Source organism: Schistocerca cancellata, chromosome 7 (assembly GCF_023864275.1).
Source record: "Schistocerca cancellata isolate TAMUIC-IGC-003103 chromosome 7, iqSchCanc2.1, whole genome shotgun sequence".
NCBI lineage: Eukaryota > Metazoa > Arthropoda > Insecta > Orthoptera > Acrididae > Schistocerca > Schistocerca cancellata.
In genome coordinates this window covers 77,260,809-77,281,031 of record NC_064632.1, presented here as the reverse complement: position 1 = coordinate 77,281,031, position 20,223 = coordinate 77,260,809, and the positions used below count along the sequence as shown (strand labels likewise).

Genomic DNA, 20,223 nt, shown 5'->3' with positions numbered 1-20,223 from the left:
AAGAACACGATATATTCCTTAATACGCATTTAATATTTGTTCCTAACCTACTTAATTTAACTGTAAGCGTACGTTTTACACTATTAATACACTGTTTTAATAAATTATGATTTCCAACCCCAGGGACGTGGTTTTCGAGGTATATGATTTCTTCCCCTAACATTGCTTCTTTTACTGGACTGTTAATTGTGTTTGCTTTGTATATTTTAGCTGCAGCAGCTGCTGAGGGCAGACCTTACCCATATCGTCATTGGCATTGGCAGTATGCTGAAGACGGTAAGTACTTTCTTTCGACCTGAGGCATCCACTTTGAAATACCAGTCCACTTAGATCAACAGTTTTTCTTTCTTAGGTGGCTGCTGACAAGAGTTACGTCAGACCATTGAGGGAAACAGGGATGGCTGTTCTTGATACAGTAGACTGCATACTTCAGAAAATGAAATTCGTAAGTTTTGCATCACAACTAATGTCGTTATTTTCTCTTATATCACTTTGTGCCTAATTGACAGTATGACAAACACGCTAAAACAAAACAAAAAAAGAAAAAACAAAAACCGCCGCTAGGAAAGTACGTGGATGGGACGGAATCGATAGATGTGATGTAGAATAAAAATGTGATATATTTAAGAGAAACAACTTTGCAAATAGACCAAACCAATAAAGCGTTGGTTCAACTCTGGGCCTTATGCAAGTAGTTATTCAGCTTGGCATAGACTGACACAGTGTGTCCTCCTGAGAGATGTGGTGATTTCCGTCTAATTGGCGCGTTAGGTAGTCAAAGTCCCTAATGATCCGAACGTTCTCAATTGAGAAGCGATTCAGTGACCTTGCCGACCAATGTGTTGTTTGACAGGCACGAAGACTACCAGTAGAAACGATAGCCTTGTGCGGGTGGGAATTACCTTTCTGAAATTGAAGTCCAGGATGGCTTGCCATGAAGGACAATAAACAGTGCGTAGAATGTCATCAGTGTAGCACTCTTCTATAAGAGGGCCGACGATGACAACCAAAGGGTTCGTACTATGAAAAGAAATGGCACCCCAGATCATCTCTCCAGGTTCTTGAATCACATGTCGGGCAACATCCCATTGCTGTCTGGGGTGTCTCCAACACGTCTTCGGCATGGTGTAAGGTGGCTTAATTATTCATGGAGCGAGACCCTACATATTTTTTCACATTTTTATGCTCTAATAGTACTCCCCACGTCTATCAACGTAATGAACAGGTAGCTGAAATGTTATTTTCAAAATTCGTGTTACTACACTACTGGCCATTAAAATTGCTACACCAAGAAGAAATGCAGATGATAAACGGGTATTCATTGGACAAATATAGTATACTAGAACTGACATGTCATTACATTTTCGGGCAATTTGGGTGCATAGATCCTGAGAAATCAGTACCGAGAACAACCACCTCTGGCTGTAATAACGGCCTTGATACTCCTGGGCATTGAGTTAAACAGAGCTTGGATGGCGTGTACAGGTACAGTTGCCCATGCAGCTTCAACACGATACCACAGTACATCAAGAGTAGTTACTGGCGTATTGTGACGAGCCAGTTGCTCGGCCACCATTCACCAGATATTTTCAGTTGGTGAGAGATCTGGGGAATGTGCTGGCAGGGCAGCAGTCGATCATTTTCTGTATCCAGAAAGGCCCGTACAGGACTTGCAAAATGCGGTCGTGCATTATCCTGCTGAAATGTAGGGTTTCGCAGAGATCGAATCAAGGGTAGAGCCACGGGTCGTAACACACCTGAAATGTAACGTCCACTGTTCAATGCGTACAAGAGGTGACCGAGACGTGTAACCAATGGCACCCCATACCATCACGCAGGGTGATACGCCAGTATGGCGATGACGAATACACGCTTCCAATGTGCGTTCACCGCGACGTCACCAAACAGGGATGATACCATCATGATGCTGTCAACGGAACATGGGTTCATCCGATAAATGTCGTTTTGCCATTCGTGCACCCAGGTTCGTCGTTGAGTATTCCATCGCGGGCGCTCCTGTCTGTGATGCAGCGTCAAGGGTAACCGCAGCCATGGTCTGCGAGCTGGTAGTCCATGCTGCTGCAAACATCGTCGAACTGTTCGTGCAGATGGTTGTTCTCTTATAAACGTCCCCATCTGTTGACTCAGGGATCGAGAGGTGGCTGCACGATCCATTACAGCAGTGCGCGTAAGATGCCTGTCATCTCTACTGCTAGTGATACGAGGCCGTTGGGATACAGCACGGCGTTCCGTATTACCCTCCTGAACCCACCGATTCCATATTCTGCTAACAGTCATTGGATCTCGACCAACGCAAGCAGCAATGTCGTGATTCGATAAACCGCAATCGTGATAGGCTACAATCCGACCTTTATGAAAGTCGGAAACGTGATGGTACGCTTTTGTCCTCCTTACACAAGGCATGACAACAACGTTTCACCAGGCAAAGCCGTTCAACTGCTGTTTGTGTATGAGAAATCGGTTGGAAACCTTCCTCATGTCATTACGTTGTAGGTGTCGGAATCTAATCATTTGCATATCACAGCATCTTCCTCCTGTCGGTTAAATTTAGTGTCTGTAGCACGTCATCTTCGTGGTGTAGCAATTTTAATGGCCAGTACTGTACTTGCAGAATGCATACGTAATTCCTTATGTTGCCTACAGCAAAACAAGGAATTTAATTCACTGTACACTTCAGTTAGTGAGAAGCATTATTTTTGCCATTACTTCACCACAGCAGCCTAGCAGAGAAAGACGATGCACGCAAGCTTTCGACCTTCGCCACAGCCATAACGTGTAGCTTCAAGTAGTCTTCAACACCGACGCTGCCTCCACGCTTGCGCTTTTTCCCGTTCATGGCTGGCCATGTTAACACGACAGGAGATAAAGCGCCGGGCAGCTAGAAAACGGCCCCGTGCAAAGGTGCGATGCCTACGTGGAATAATCTCTCTTTTACGTAAGAAAATTGGGTGTTGCAAGTTTTCCGTGGGAGCCTCAAGACACAGCATCGCAACGGTTACTATGGAACATCGTTAGAAAGTCTGTTAGCTTCTGCTCGTGCCTCCGTTCACAAACTAAACGAGAGGTCTAGCACTTGCTGGCGCTTTTTCATTGGGGTGTGGGTCGCATCTTGACAAAACTCGGCTAGAGATTATAATGTTCGGAATAATGTTGGTGGATGACTAGGAGCATTATTGAAAGTGGAGAAAGAAGTCACGAATTGATATTGTGACACTGTGCCTTCTGTTTCCGTGAACGGCGGTCGTGCAGCCATCCTCGCGGGCCAGTACCCTATTAACTGCCGCTCACACCTGGCGCGCACGCAACCTAGAACTGAAAGTTTATTAGGCGAGATTTTGCCAGTAATGCTTTCCCGTGGAACAGTTAACTTGGCGGAATTAGCCGTTTCGGTAGCTGATGACCCCTCTTAGTTGTCTGACTTGCAAGACGCACTTTGCATCTCTGTGAACTATCAATTAGGGCGGTTCACAAACAACAACTCAAGTACACATGTTATTCCAAAACGTTATAGTGGAAGTAGGGGCCAGGAGGTGCTGGTGAGATAACACACACTGCTGAAGATATCTTTTTATTTTAAACTTTCTCAATAATAAAATTTTAAGTCTGGCATTTCTTTAAAAAATAGTACTTTCAAAACAATTTCAAATAGCTTGATAATTTTCATTATGAGAAAGAGATTACCAGGTATGACATTAACAACTTTCCAATAATGAGATTTCAACTTTATATATATATATATATATATATATATATATATATATATATATATATATATATATATATAGGGTGTTTCAAAAATGACCGGCAATAAAAACTAAACGAGCAGCGATAGAAATACACCGTTTGTTGCAATATGCTTGGGACAACAGTACATTTTCAGGCAGACAAACTTTCGAAATTACAGTAGTTACAATTTTCAACAACAGATGGCGCTGCGGTCTGGGAAACTCTATAGTACGATATTTTCCACATATCCACCATGCGTAGCAATAATATGGCGTAGTCTCTGAATGAAATTACCCGAAACCTGTGACAACGTGTCTGGCGGAATGGCTTCACATGCAGACGAGATGTACTGCTTCAGCTGTTCAATTGTTTCTGGATTCTGGCGGTACACCTGGTCTTTCAAGTGTCCACACAGAGAGAAGTCACAGGGGTTCATGTCTGGCGAATAGGGAGGCCAATCCACGCCGCCTCCTGTATGTTTCGGATAGCCCAAAGCAATCACACGATCATAGAAATATTCATTCAGGAAATTAAAGACGTCGGCCGTGCGATGTGGCCGTGCACCATCTTGCATAAACCACGAGGTGTTCGCAGTGTCGTCTAAGGCAGTTTGTACCGCCACAAATTCACGAAGAATGTCCAGATAGCGTGATGCAGTAATCGTTTCGGATCTGAAAAATTGGCCAATGATTCCTTTGGAAGAAATGGCGGCCCACACCAGTACTTTTTGAGGATGCAGGGACGATGGGACTGCTACATGGGGCTTTTCGGTTCCCCATATGCGCCAGTTCTGTTTATTGACGAAGCCGTCCAGGTAAAATTAAGCTTCGTCAGTAAACCAAATGCTGCCCTCATGCATATCGCCGTCATCAATCCTGTGCACTATTTCGTTAGCGAATGTATCTCGTGCAGCAATGGTAGCGGCGCTGAGGGGTTGCCGTGTTTGAATTTTGTATGGATAGAGGTGTAAACTCTGGCGCATGAGACGATACGTGGACGTTGGCGTCATTTGGACCGCAGCTGCAACACGGCGAACGGAAACCCGAAGCCGCTGTTGGATCACCTGCTGCACTAGCTGCGCGTTGCCCTCTGTGGTTGCCGTACACGGTCGCCCTACCTTTCCAGCACGTTCATCCGTCACGTTCCCAGTCCGTTGAAATTTTTCAAACAGATCCTTTATTGTATCGGTTTTCGGTACTTTGGTTACATTAAACCTCCGTTGAAAACTTCGTCTTGTTGCAACAACACTGTGTTCTAGGCGGTGGAATTCCAACACCAGAAAAATCCTCTGTTCTAAGGAATAAACCATGTTGTCTACAGCACACTTGCACGTTGTGAACAGCACACGCTTACAGCAGAAAGACGACGTACAGAATGGCGCACCCACAGACTGCGTTGTCTTCTATATCTTTCACATCACTTGCAGCGCCATCTGTTGTTGAAAATTGTAACTACTGTAATTTCGAAAGTTTGTCCGCCTGAAAATGTACTGTTGTCCCAAGAATATTGCAACAAATGGTGTATTTCCATCGCTGCTCGTTTAGTTTTTATTGCCGTTTCAAATATACCGGTCATTTATGAAACACCCTGTATATATCAACAGTAAAAAAAACCTTTTAAAAATAGCTCTATATAAAGGATATTGCAAGGTTTGACATTAACAATAAGAAGAGTTTAAACTTGTTATGTCAATAAGGGAACAATACCAAAAAACCTTTAAGTAGCTAGCTTGTACTAAGCAAAAATAGTTGTCTCTCGCTAGTTACATAACTTATATTTGCTACAAGATAAATGTGAATAAGCCAGCACACAAAACTACACGTTGAAGGCAGTTCCCAAAAAAGAAAAAAAAATCCTTAGCTCGGTGAGGGAGTGACACGTGTAAACGGGCCCAAATCACAATAGGCGGAATAGTTACTGGTAGTCTCAGGGCCATAACAGGTCAACCCCAAAACTTCCATCACAAGCCGCCACCTCCCCGAGTTACTGAAAACCAGCAGATGTAGCAAGGGCGGCGCCTGCACAGAATTCGAACAACAGAGACCCGCGACTCCGCCCCCTACATCACCCAATCGCGTTGTGAATGAAAACAGCCCGAACAAGAAGCAATTACCACATTCCCGCCGACAGGCAAACGAAAACTGCGGTGGGACGACCCCAACAAAACCACTGGTGACGAAACTCATACATTTCACTAGAACTTTAAAACCTTCTCCTATACATTTATGTACATAACTAACTCTTTTACGCAAAAACAGTACTCAAATTCTCACACTCCACCCCAGCGCCGGGAACACTTAGCACTTCCAAATGCTCGTCAGAGCCAACCGCTGCCAGTGGTTTTCAACGGCCGATAAGAAGGCATGCGGTCCCACGCGCTGATCTGCTGCTCCACGGCTTCTAAGCTTCATAGACACGTACATGCGGGTAAGACAGACTTAGCCCCTGACAGCCTAGAGGTCGGCCGAAGCACGTGGCGAGCTGTTGACGACCCCAAACAGCAGGGCCCCGCTGGCGCCACCACCTCTCTCGGCCACAGCCCAGTACGTACTGCCTAGATCGTCACACGACCCGACACTTGCTCCACCTCCCGCCACCGGGCGGTTGCTATCCAAACAGCGCGCCGAACCGAAAGCGCCACCGCAAACACTAGACGCGAAGCGAAAGCACTCCGCCTGGCGCGCTTTTCGAAGAGCCGGACACAACTACGGCTCACTCTGACCGGTATTTGTTCTTCCGAGGTCATTTTTCATTTGCACTTTCTGATATGTCCTTCACTTAGCCATTGGTTACATATTGGGAATCCATCCTGAGAGACTTGTTTCATTACCTTTTAAAAGTAAATTCGCATGATTGCGTAGGAAGCTTCAATCCATTTTCCTATCACGGGCACTTTAATTTTGCATCTCAGTGGGATGCACACTACAGTCACAATCAACTCACCTCTTACAATGGGACTTCAGTGACTGGAGGATAATTGTCTTCAATGAGGAGTCCTGCTTCGAACTCAGTCCCAATGACTACCAAAGAAGTGTCTGTGGACGCTCCAGAGAGCGGTGAGATAGCAACCTGACTATTGCCTGCCTTTTTCTTTTTAGAGCAGGACCTGACTGGTTGTCATCCGCGACACTTTTGCTGCACAATGATGCATCAATGATATTCTACGCCCAATCTTGTTGCCCTTCGTGGTAAGCCATCCTGGGCTTGCATTTCAGAATGATAATACTCGCCTACACACGTCATGTGTCTTCGTGCTTGCCAAACCACAGCTTGACCAGCAAGGTCGCTAGATGTCTCCCCAATTGAGAACCTTCGGAGCATTATGGGCAGAGCCCTCCAGCCAAATTTGGATTTTGACTATCTAACGTGCCAGTTAGACAGAATTTGACACGATAATCCTCAGGAGGACTTCCAGCGACTCTGTCAATCAGAGTCAAGACGAATAACAGCTAGCATATGGGACAGAGAAGGACCATCGCGTTATTGACTTGCTCAGTTTGTTAAACTCTTTCTCTTGAATAAATCATCAAATTTATATGAAATTTTAGAAGTTTGTTTGTCTGTACATGTACATCACATCTACCGATTATCGCCTCATTTGTATAATTTCTTCCTGGTGCAACGTTACTTTTTGTGTCAGATTGCATTCGCGTGCGTATATTATTTCTGGACAAAAAAGAGTTCTGAATGTGGTGTTTAATTGAACGTATAATTTTGGAATTTATGTCTAACCAGAGCTGACAAAACGCCAGTTCAGGTGTGAAGAGTCTTGTCCGGGCACTTAAAATACACCTAATGATATTTTAGTACGTTTCGTAAGGAGATTTTACGTCGTTGTTCTAGGTTACAAACAGTTCTCTGACCTTAAATCCTTCCGATTCCGAACTTTTTTTTTTCAGATGTAGTTCTCCTTGTGTTTTCTTTGCTGCAGACAAAGGTGAACTTATTTGTTCAAAAATGTATCGACTCCAAGAAAGCACCAAATCTTTATCTACATGATTAAATTGTAAGCTCATCGCGCAACATTTTAGTCGCACGCTTAAAAAAGACTCTGGCTCATTTGGAGAGCTGTAGACGGTGTAGAACTGGAACAAATTGATCATGAAATCCTGCGGTGATGACGAAATTCATGGCAGTAAAGTGGTGTGTGTATGTGTCAGTCTGTTGGGTGGATTCGGCGCATTTACGGGGGTCCACGTGGATGATGATGATGACGATGATGATGATGATGATGGTGACGTTGTTTGGTTTGTGGGGCGCTCAACTGCGCGGTCTTCAGCGCCCGTACACGTTCCCAATTTGTACACAGTCACAGCCATGAATGATGATGGAATGATGTGGAAAACACAAATACACAGTTCCCGGGCAGAGAAAATTCCCAACCCGGCCGGGAATCGAACCCGGGACCCCGTGAAACAGAGGTAGCAACACTAGCCACGGTCGACTGGAGACGTGATAGAATGGCAAAAAGGGATATTCTGTTTTTACGTGTGCATGATCACGTTGGCGAATGAAGCTGACTAATGCTTGGTGAATCAACAGTAGAACAGTCTGCAAAGAATCGTGTGCCACTGAGAGTAATGTGATAAGGTGGAAGAAAAACGGTAGCAGAAAGATTCTAATCGATAGCGACATGAGACGCCACCTCTAATCGATGAATGGTGGTTTTAAAACCGAGATAAATTGCTGCTGTCAGTGAATGGAGGCACATATCGACCAATTTCCTAGCGAACATTCGTCTGGCGACGGGTACCTCGCTGAAAGCCGTGACTCACGGCGGCAAGTAAAGCTGCACCTCTGCGACGGGAAAAACAACACATAAACCTTACAGCAGCTGACTGGAACCATCTAATGTGCTCCGATATGTTGCGACTGTGTCTCTTTTGATTTATGCGAGGCGTCGAGTACAACAACGGCACAATAAGGTGTTTGACCCGCAGTGTGTCGATAGTATGGTTGGGAGCAGAGGTGGTTATATTACCTTTTGAGAGTGTTTTCCGTACCCTGAATTGTGCCGCGTCGTTAAGATTACCGTGAACATTAAGTAGCATATATATTTCAGACTTCTCTGGGACCAAAAGTTATCCTTTGCTGTACATCTTCATGTTCAGCCCTATGTGCACACACTCGTCATCAGAGACGAAAGCAGCTGTGTTGACAGAGTTACCTTCATACAGTTCTGGTTTGAGAAACACTAATAACAAGACCACACGCCAATCGGATTTATGTAAGTTCTTATAATCATTGTGCCTGGAGTTAGGAACACAAATATCAATTACCGAAAGCAATTCGATGCAGCTCTCAGAAATTTCAGAAAGAATCGGCTGTGAAGTTTTCCGAGCTTCTTTAGGTCACTAAAGGCAGAACGAGTTTTCAACGAGCCACGTTTGTTTGTGGAGAACGCTCACCTTCATCATGGGAAGCCCTGGTTTCCCTCCTAGATCGTGAAAATTTGTAAACAAAGACGCGCTTTGCTGATCATTTCCATGAGACGTTAAATACCTAATGAGGAAAAAGATTGCTTATCTATCGAGACTGAGCGTTCCTGGAATGCTGATTCGAATGACATTTTTATCACAAATTTTTTTTCCTTTAAGTTTCTTTACTTGCGTCATATGAACAATACAGTCATCAAATGTATTTTAATAAACATACACGTCACTGTCATTTTTAAGAAAACATCCCCTGATTTCAGATTACGTATCACACACATAATTCCACATGTCATTGGAAATATAAATTCTTGGCTACAGATCTTTTATAAAGATGATTTGATTGAAAATATTAAAAATTAATTTTGTTTCATCCTGGTGTTTTATGTTATTCAGAAACGTAGAGCATGCGTCCTTGGTCAAAAATCTGCGCCAGTTGGGTATAGAACCCAGGCCTCATCTGAAGTAACCAAATATTCAGCCATCCAGCTATGAGCTCTATCGTGGGCCTGTTTTTGCCTGGATGAACTCCACTGTCTCGGATAATTTAAAAGTCGATTTTATCGAGAACTTTCGAGAGCAGCAAGATTTCCTTGTGGTACAGACTTTTGAGTTCTCAACTTCAGGTACGCAAATATACAAAAATTACAAAAATCTGCTTGCCAAAAGGTATCCTTGTTAGATACGCTATTGCACTTTTGAGGTATGAAATTCATGTACGCAAAAATACAATAAATTACAAAAATCTGCTTGGCAATGGGTATTCCTGTAAGATGCGCTGTTGCACCTTGGCTGGCCAGCCAAACCGCCTCATCTTAATCACACCGGAAATATCTGGGGCTATTTGAAACAGAATGTGAAAAATAGAAGACAACATACTTTCAATGAGGTAGTTCCAAGGAGTCTAATCATCAATGAGTAGCTTCACCTGACATACCTAAAGAAGTTTGTGATATGTTGCATTGCGTTTGTGGAATGATTATCTCCAAGAATATGGGTGCTGTGGCGGAGTGTAGGGAACTACTTCCCTTTACACCCCCCCCCCCCCCTCTCCTTCCATATCTTCTAAATTCTCTGTTTCTTATCCACTCTGTTTTCCGTATTTGTGTGTATGTGTATGCGTGTGTGTGTGTGTGTGTGTATGTGTGTGTGTGTGTGTGTGTGTGTGTGTGTGTGAGTGAGTGTGTGTGCATTTGTGTGTTTATGTATGTCTGAGCGTTTCTGCAGTATTGTGTGTGTGTGTGTGTCCGATTTTTATTATTCCATGTATCACTCAAACTTACCTGTGTTGTTCCCTGTACATAATTAGTCAGTTATCTCAGATGAGCAACAAAAAGATTCGAAAGAGTTAAAACAGCAAGCTTGAAAGAATGCATTAGATTTACAGTAATACGAACAAAATAAGAACAGTATATCAAAAGGAACTAGTACGTATGGACGGCCAGGTACAGAAGTGGTTATTGATTTATTGTAATGTTTGTGGCAATACAGGTAAACTATTTTCCCGTTCATCTTCAGGGAGTGGATTAGGATATAGGAAATACTTCTGGTACACCATGCATCCTCCACCGTACACCATACCAAGGGCAGATGTAGATGCTGACGCTTGGCTACTTACAACTTTTACAGCTCTCCTCAGTCTTCGAGAAATCGGAAACAGAAATATATTTCTGCTGTAGTGAGCTCATAAATCCTTTCTTCGTTGTGTTAGGGTAGGGATATTATTTTCTTTTGTGAATTTTTACTTCCTTTGTACGAGGTAACGTCTGCTATTTTTTGGTGTTGTTAACCACAAATTCTAACACAACCCAATAAAGTTTCACAATTCTGCATTTAAAATTGTACCCTCTTACGAGATCATTTCCGTCGTTTGAGATGTCTTCTACCTTCTGGGCATGTTCGCTATAATCGCACGATTGAAAATGATTGTGATAAATAAAGTCCGTTTGGAAATTGTTCAGTCCAGTTATAATTTTTTATGAAATAATACTTTCCGCAGAGGGGAAAACGTACACACAGCTCTCATTTTCACCTATCGCAGTGTTTCCGTCCTCCACATTAAAAGACAATGAAGACTATTCTGGCTTAATAGTCGTAATTGCAGAATGTAAGGAAAACACAAACTGCTAGGCGCTCGTTACAGAAGAGACGGTGTGGAGACTGATAGAGAAAATTTCTGCGAATCTCGTGTTTCCATAAGCAAAACTGTGCATCAACTACACAATATTTTTCTCTATCTGATACTCAAGCTAGATGTACTTGGATCAAGTAGTCTAAAGAAGTTTTTCACAGTTTGTCCAGCAGATGTACCCATCCCAACCTTTCAACTAAACTTTTGTGGATATTTCTGGTGTTGAAACTGAAGGCAACAGACATAAAACCTATAATTAAATTTAAGACACATTCTCACTTGACAGTAATACTATGACTCACGCTTTGACTTCCATACATTAACACCTGCAGTATGTCAAAATAAGCACAATAGTACTGAAAAATAGTTACAACTTTTCTATACTAACAGGTAAGAGACGTTTTTTGTTGAAATAAAGAAAAAAGATAAAATGATATATTAACAATTTCCAACAGTAGAATGTCATTACCACTAATTTGAGCGTTTCAAAACAATAAAGTTTAATGTGTATAAGTTAGCGTGGAAAGCCATCTAATATTTCCCAAACATGGTACACTCAAATTGTTATCTTCAGGGAGCAAGGGTATCAAGATAGATCCATAGCATCCTGGTAATCAAACAACACTTTAGTCATAAGGCACAACATCTAACATTAGAAGTTTATCCACTGCAGTTTCTAAGGACTCCTCTCAAATTTCAGACTAACTTAATAGTGTGATTTGTTCTCTGTTACAGACGCTGATGTGGTGAAGTATCGACTCCCAGTCTTTTATTTCAGATACTTTGTCTCTCAGGAAAACAGCTCTGGACACATTGGAAGAAATAACAATTCTCCTCCCCAGAAATAGATGTATGCTAGTTGATTCGATAGCAAACGAATAAGTTACACCGAAAATAAAAAAAAAGAATGTCATAGTAAAGATTCTTTTCGTTCATGTATTCTACTGATGCCAAATGTCTTGCAGTGATAGGTTAAAAATGACCACCATTTAAGCTGCATGATGGCAGTTCAGTTTATATTTGATTACGCTACAGTAAATTACATTAGTTTTATCCAGTGAGTCCCATACAGAATGGTCTTTGGGATGTGTGAAAAAGGGAAGGTATGCATTTTAATTTAATTGCAATACGGTGATATGACTTTACAGTACTGTATTTCAGTGCTAATTCTCCTGGTAAAATAAACTGAAACGTTGAATTAATGAATGTATGTTAAGATACTTTTCAGTGCAGCGGTTTCTCAACAGAGTGTTTACCAAGTCAGTCTTAAACTCCACCACACTATCCACACTACATTTAATGTCCTCTAGTGGGTTACTGAATACACCTGTACCTACGTATCTCCTAACTTTATATACTCACGTTAACTCCTTGAAGTATTTGTGCAGGTAATTTATCGTAGTGGTTACATCCATAGTATTCGCTTTTTTCACAAAAAGAGAACCATGTATGGTAATGACATAGCACAGTAAGGAATAGGCTATACGTACTGTAAAGTAATGGTGAACATACTCAGTTTTATGACGGTCTTTCTGGAAGATGTTCTAGAAGTACGACCAGATGCAGTTATTGTAATACACCTCTGTTCTCTGAAAATCGTGTCCGTTTAAGTTGCGTTTCTCCAGAAAATGATTCGATAACTCATTAATGAGTTTATCTGTACAATAAACTAGAGTATTCATTTTTAAATCACATGCTTCCTTACCTCTAGGCAGTGAGTTTTCCAAATGAGGCTGTGCTCCATCCGTAACCCAAAAGACTTATCACTTATTGTTACTTGAATTTTATTGTCTGAGAAATTTTATTTGTTGGTTGTGGAATTGTCTAAGTATTGCTGATCTGTATGCGCTCGGTCTCATAAAAATTCAATGCCTTGATCCAGCTGTTTGATGCTGATGATTTCATAGCTGCTTTTTCAGTCAGGGAAGTTGCATCATCCCCAAAAAGAAAGAAAATAGTATATTCTGGAATGGTAATTGGAAGATAATTTATGCATACAAGGAATAACGAAGGATCAAAAATCGACTGCTTAGTATACCATGTGTGGTTACTTCCAATTATGAATGCCTACTGTTATGTGATTGGCAAGGAATTATTACTCTCTGTTTTATGTCATCCGTATAAGATAAAACCCCAGAATCATCTGTCTCCACTACTCGATAACATTTTAATTTTGTTTTAGGATGTCACTGGATATATTATTACGTTACATTGCATTAAATTTTACAGTCATCAAGCAAATGCAAATAATAATGACATAGAAAGAAAAGGGAAGATACAATTGGTGTCGGTCATCAGAAACTATAAATTTTCAACCACATAATGACCAGATAATGTGTAACAGGGAAGAGTAAATGAGCAGACAAACTCGTTTAACGGAGTATGGCACCGTAAAACGAGTTCAGTATGTAGTAATAACTTGCTGCAACTCTAAGTCAAGGACGAAAAGTATTCAGTAGTGTTTATGAACGGTAACTGGCATCACAATAAACAATTCATCGAACAACCATCTGTATATTAAATATAATATCTTGTGGTGACCGCTGAGTTTATGTCAATGATTCGAGATGTGTACATTTAATTGTGAGAACTTGCAGGCCGAGAAAAAACAAGTTTCGGTGTGGAGACCTGTGATGTATCTGATACAGATACACTACTCTGCAGGTAAGATCGGAACAGAGCATTTGCTGATTCCTAACGATTCTAGGCCCTTTTGTAACGTTTCGTAGTCATCTGTGCTAATAAGTTTCGAAAATTTGCACGTAAGTGTATGATTCATTTATTGCTACCTACTGTATCTCTGTAAGCTCTACTGTAACGTTTTGTAGTACTTCTATTACTTCAGAAACGAAATAAACTCACTTCTACAGCTTATTATGGAGCAACAACATTTCGTCATCTCGTTAATACACTTTCTCCATATCCTTCACTCCACAGTTCTTCCCAATTACATACTTTGGTGCAAAACTCATTCTGTAGTACGTTACTACTGCTTGCTCCAGTACGCTTGGAGACTTACACGGTGGCTTTACAAACGATTTCTAGATAGTCTTGTGAGCTTTGAGACCTACGACGTATCATTATAGGCAATTTCTAAATAAATCAAAAAATACTCTTCAGGATTGTTATATGTCGTTTTACTGCAATTATACATTTATGCAAAATTTACCATAGAAGGTCTATCAGTTGAACAATACATTAAAATTTCTCTGCTTCTGTGTTATTCTTCTTGATATATATATCAATGTCGTTATTAAGTAGGGAAAAAGAATTACCTTTGCTGTTTATGAAGTAAGAATCAGATTAAGAAAAAGGATAAATGGTAGAGAAAAACTCAGGAATATTTGCAGTCGTCCTATGAACTTGAAGATGAAAGAGGAGAAGTGCTCACCTGATGAATCTCTAGTAATGTCAGTTGAGCAGGTTACAAGCTGACCAAGACAATACATCATGACCCGTAAAACACGTCGCTAAACCTTTGTTCCCACTTGTTATTATCAGTCAAGAAAATTAAGGGCTTACATAAATCAGTGTACTGTAAGATACCGCGTGGTTCTAGCCGATGTCGCCCCAAGCCCACATTTTTTCGAGATACGCAACCTTCATTTCACTTGTTTGTACATTTTTGAGCTACTTGAGTGGACATATAGCCATCTTCATCAGTAAACTTCTAATTCGGTGCACGTTGTGCTATTGTATATGCTTTGAGCCAGCGTAGCCTAGGGGGTTCATATTATCCAGATTAATCCAGTTTGTGGGAGTAAGAGACCTCGATGACTTGTAACAAACTTTTCACTTTATTTTAAACCTTTTCAATAGCTCTCGCACGCATGCTTACAAATTCATGAAAGAAAAATTGTTTATAGCGTATTGCATTTATCCTGCTCATGCACTAAAACGTCACCATCTGGCATGACATCTTACTTTGTGTATTCTTTACGATTAACTCTATTCGGAACATGATTTGCAGACAGAATGTACAGATACCACTGAATGCAAGTACAGAATTATATCACTGTTCGATACACTGTTCAGGAGATATTGCATCATATACAATGAGATGCGAGACAAACTAGCTTCTCTTAAGAAGGAGCTGCAGAAAAAGTTTTATACATGGCAGTTCGGCCGGCCAAGGTGACCGAGCGGTTTTAGGCGCTTCAGTCCGGAACCGAGCGACTGCTACGGTCGCAGGTTCGAATCCTGCCTCGGGCATGGATGTGTGTGGTGTCTTTTTGAACCATGGCAGTTCGATTCTACGAAGAATCGGGGACAGGAGGTTACCGGGTTTATACTGTTCCAACAGGTGCTGTCGGATATTCGTTCTCTCCCTTACCCGTATCCTTTCATAGTGCATTTTGGATTGTCGGTGATGGACACAGACCTAATAATTATGTTATAGTGATAATAGAATCGTGTAGGATTGGGGCATTTTTCGTGTTATTTTTATTCCTTTTATACTATCGTTACCATTATTACTAGTTTGCCACCAATGGAAGAATTCATGGCTCGACGATTCCGATGCATATGCTCCTGTTGGTTGGAAATATAACCCAATAGGGATTGTGTGAGTTGAAGCCAGTGAACTATAGTCATGTGGAACATATGAAACCTACGTTAGTGGTCAGGACCCGTCTGAGAAGGTTGTGAGCGTGGTTATACCCCAGTTTTATCACTCTCCACGTGTCTCGTCAAACTGTTAGGGTCTTGATAAGCTAGTGGATCAAGGATAGTGTTGTCCGCGACCCATCTCTGACACGTGGGTACTCCGGCCTGGATGAGTTAATGTTGTGAGTAGAAGAATGAGGGAGCTTGAGCCAATGGTTTTAGGCCACGAGCTCCTTTACTCTACTTCTGCGTCCTCTGTTGCTATACGAAATTAGCCTAACAGATTATAAAATCGATTTTTGAAACCTACTGCCTCTACTGGTTTTCATTCAGAGTCAAGAAAATGCCGCACTCTAGAAGACGAAGAGGGATACGATTTTTCATGTACAACTATGTATGCTCATAAGTCGTTCGGTTTTTCATACACAGATCAGCCAGTGATGTCCCGAGAAATAATCAGCATAATAGATGTAGAGCAATGGACAACGTACTATGCAAACATGTAAGTGATATACTCGGCATGCGAGTGAACCTCCAGTCTAGCGTCATGTGCTTTGTAAAAATAATTTTGGAACTAGCTAGACTATTTAAATAACTATTCTAACTCAATATACTTGTAATTAAAGAAGTTTCGGATACGTTATGCAAGGCGAGGAATGGGAACAGTCCGTGGAATTGATGGATATGTGAACTACTGTAAAACTTTGCATCTGTATTTCTGTTTTATTACAGTTTCTGGATGATCCTTCTGACTTTCTTTGCACGACACAAATTCCATATCAAACGATATCTAACATTATACTCAACACTGTCGAAGAACAATCTGATAGTTATCTTGTCGAAAGCAGTCACATTGGAGTGGGCAGGGGAGAGGGGGAGGTTGGGAAAGGAGTAGCGGAGGCCGCAATATTCAGCTCTTTTCGCAAACGATACAAAGAAGCATGAGACTACTCAACTGCTGTTCGATTTGTTGATATGAACTGTGCCATGAAGAGATTCAGAGACAATTACTCTGCGCTATGCGGATAACCACGTAGCTGTACCAATTTTCCATCACTATACACAAGAAAAGGGGGGCATCATATACGTTTGGAGTATATTTTTAACCATTGTTTAACGTGTTACACTAAAAAATGTTATTATTTTGCCGTCACCCCAGTTACCAACAACCCTTACGTGTACCACGATCATATTGCTGATACTGGCGCATGCACACTATGGACCACATGGCTGACGTGCGCCAAAAATCTCTTGCGACGAAATATGTGACCAACATATTCTCGTGCAGTATCACTGTAATTTGGGTGATAAAGTACACGTACTTACCTTGGTTAAAATGGGCATGTGTTAAATTCATAAACATGTGGCAGTCTGATGCCACCTACTGATCAAGTTGCGAATGAGCATTAACTTCACAGAATTTTGAGGTTCAGATCGATCACCGTAAGTAAGTGAGCTTAGTGAGCAAGCAACTCTTTCCTGACCTCAGCTAAAATGATTTAACAAAGATCATAGGACCACGTAGAGGCCATCGGTAACATGAAGGAACCTCATAAAATTCTGTACTAAATAAACGGATAATTTGGTTGCTTCAGTCACTTGATAAACAGAGTGGAGTTGGCAACAAAAAGACTTTTCACGGGCGCATCTGAACTAGTACAATAACAGGCATTCTAACTGAAACAGAGTGAAAAAAGCCAAATTTAGACTGGCACTCTCTCGCGAAACTTACAACAGGATCGATCAAACATATTGATTCAGCACATCTACACTTCATCCAGGAACAACTGAAAACAGTTATTTAACGAAATGGAACTAATTCCTAATTTCAAAAGCTCTGTTCGACAACACATACTGGAACATACCGATAGCGTGTCTATGGTACCAGTACCGTTTCCGCTTTCTCAGAGCGCACCCACAATATATTGGGGATCTGGAGGGAAATTAACGCCTACCACTATTTGTGGTTTCCACTGGAGTATGTGACCATTCTCTGTCTCAAAGCAACAACTCTGTCCCTCCGTTAAGACTAAATGAAGTTAAGATGGTATCCCAAGCCTCAGGTGATACGCTCTTCTCTGGCTCAAGTGGACAGTATCTGAAATATAGATGCGAATCTATATCTGAAATATAGATGCGAACTCTCATACAGGATGGAATCGAATGAACGAAGACGGACTGCACTGCGTAAACAAATTAAAGTACAATTTAGCATTTTCCTTTACCATTGGCTGGGTGATCAAGTTGCAGCGATACAAAAATTTAAAAGCAGTTAACTGCTGGCCACAAATTTTGGCATAAATTTCACACAAACATGATGAAAGTGGAACATAGTGTCCTCTTTCAATAGTTTAAATTATACTCCCGTGATGAGGAGTGTGCCGAAAGATTGAAAATCGGAAAAAGTTAAACTAATACTATGGAACAGAAACTGGGGAGGATAATTCAACTATACGTTCTTTTATCAAAAGAAGAATGTTGAAAATAACTGTAGTTAACTCGTAGTTCGTTGTTCCTCTGATTTTATATATTCAATGAAGGCTACACTCTTTTGCTCTCAAGTGAGGCTGTTTAATTCCGTCGTTTAATCGAGGTCTCTGGCATGATTCTGTGCTATGGTGAGGTAAGGAGTAATGGCAGAGAGCTCGGTTCGTCTACAAGTTTCAGCCTCCACCCACAAGGCATCCATAAACGGTATCTTCGCTACACGTAAGCGACGAGGGAAATGGAAGTTACACTTTTGAACACGTGTGCTGTAACGTGAGAACATCTAATTTCGAGTACGCACTGACAGATAGGTTCAGTCATGTCCCTGAGCCAAAATGTGCGCTATTGTACGTGATATGCGCCCGTGTCACAATGTTAAGTGACTTGTGAAACTTAATATTACGGCTGATCCCGGCGGAGGTTCGAGTCCACCCTCGGGTATGCGTGTGTGTGTTTCTCCTTAGGATAATTTAGGTTAAGTAGTGTGAAACCTTAGGAACTGATGACCTTAGATGTTAAGTCCCAAAAGATTTCACACACATTTGAACATTTTGAACTTAATATTATAGGATATCAGCGTACAACCTGAGAAGGTTCGTGCGCTAAGGCCATATTATTTCATTTCTCATACCAGTAAATGCATTAGGGTCCAGAACGCCAATGACACCTCTACACACACATTGTTCACCCACATGTAACAGCTAACACACTATATCTCACGATTAAAGCTTTCCTATTGAATTTTTTGCCAGTAGCGGTGGCTAAGTGGAGGGTAGCACAATTATAATTGATTTAATAAAATCATTTGATTGTGTAGGATGCACTATAACTTTGGATAGGTTGAAGCTAATTGTGGAAAAAGCAAAGGAAATTTAATTTCATGGCCAGAAAATAGGAATCAAAATGTAGTCCTCCAAGTGTCAGTAAATAGAAGGTGGATATGATTGTGACTAAAGTGATGTAATATGGAGATACCATAAGGTCCTTCTCCGAGTTCTTTGGTTTTTTGTTTACATATTCCAATGATCTGCCGCTAAACATGACAGAAAATTCGACAGTTTCTCTGTTTTTAATTAACACAGTTATAATTCAGAGTGACCGAAAACGTAATGTAAATGAAGTAACAAATATCGGATAAAGGTGGCATTGGTTCGAGATGTACAGAAAAGGGAATGAAATACAACACAGTGCATATTGCCACTGACACGAAGCTGTTATAGAAACGAAATTTTACTGTCTGTAGTTGCTCAAATGGTCGTTGAAGTTGAACATTCGAATTTCTTAGGAGTGAGATGAAAATATTTCTTGGACATCGCACATCCATGATTTTATGCAGAGACTAAATGCTAATATCTTTAGTGTGAGAACAACTTCCATCGTCTCTGACAGTTAAAGCTGATAGCTCGTATACTTGTCATACTGTAATTGCACTGCATCGCATTTTGGGATTACTCTGTGCGTCCATAAAGAAAACTGGTAGCACAGGAAAGGACAGTCAGAATGATCTTTTAAGCCAGCTTTCAAGCATCATGCAGGCTGCCCTTCAAGCTTCTCGAAACTCTGACATCTTTTATCCCTATCCGATCCTATACAATGCGGAATTGATCATTAGATGTCATCAGAACCGGACTTGTGGTATAAAACGAGGTAGGGGGGGGGGGAGGTACTGTGTTGTAAGTTATGAAGCAGTGACAGCAGAATGTGTCGGTGAGGAGAGGTCAGTGACCTCAAATGTCACCTGAGTAATAGATCTATCAGAGGCATCTCAACCTTTCTAAAGCTGCCCAGGCCGACACCTGATGACGTGACAATGAAGTGGAA

General features: G+C 41.3%; 1 protein-coding gene across 1 annotated transcript in view; it reads left to right on the top strand.

Annotated features, from left to right (window-relative positions):
* LOC126092651 (uncharacterized) overlaps window positions 1–17,567 on the top strand; it is a 103,973-nt gene extending 86,406 nt beyond the window's left edge. The window contains exons 2-3 of the mRNA XM_049908373.1: window positions 211–276; window positions 17,511–17,567. Coding sequence (XP_049764330.1) covers window positions 211–276; window positions 17,511–17,567 — 123 coding nt within the window. The remainder of the gene's footprint in view (window positions 1–210; window positions 277–17,510) is intronic.
* The last annotated feature ends 2,656 nt before the right edge of the window (window positions 17,568–20,223 follow it).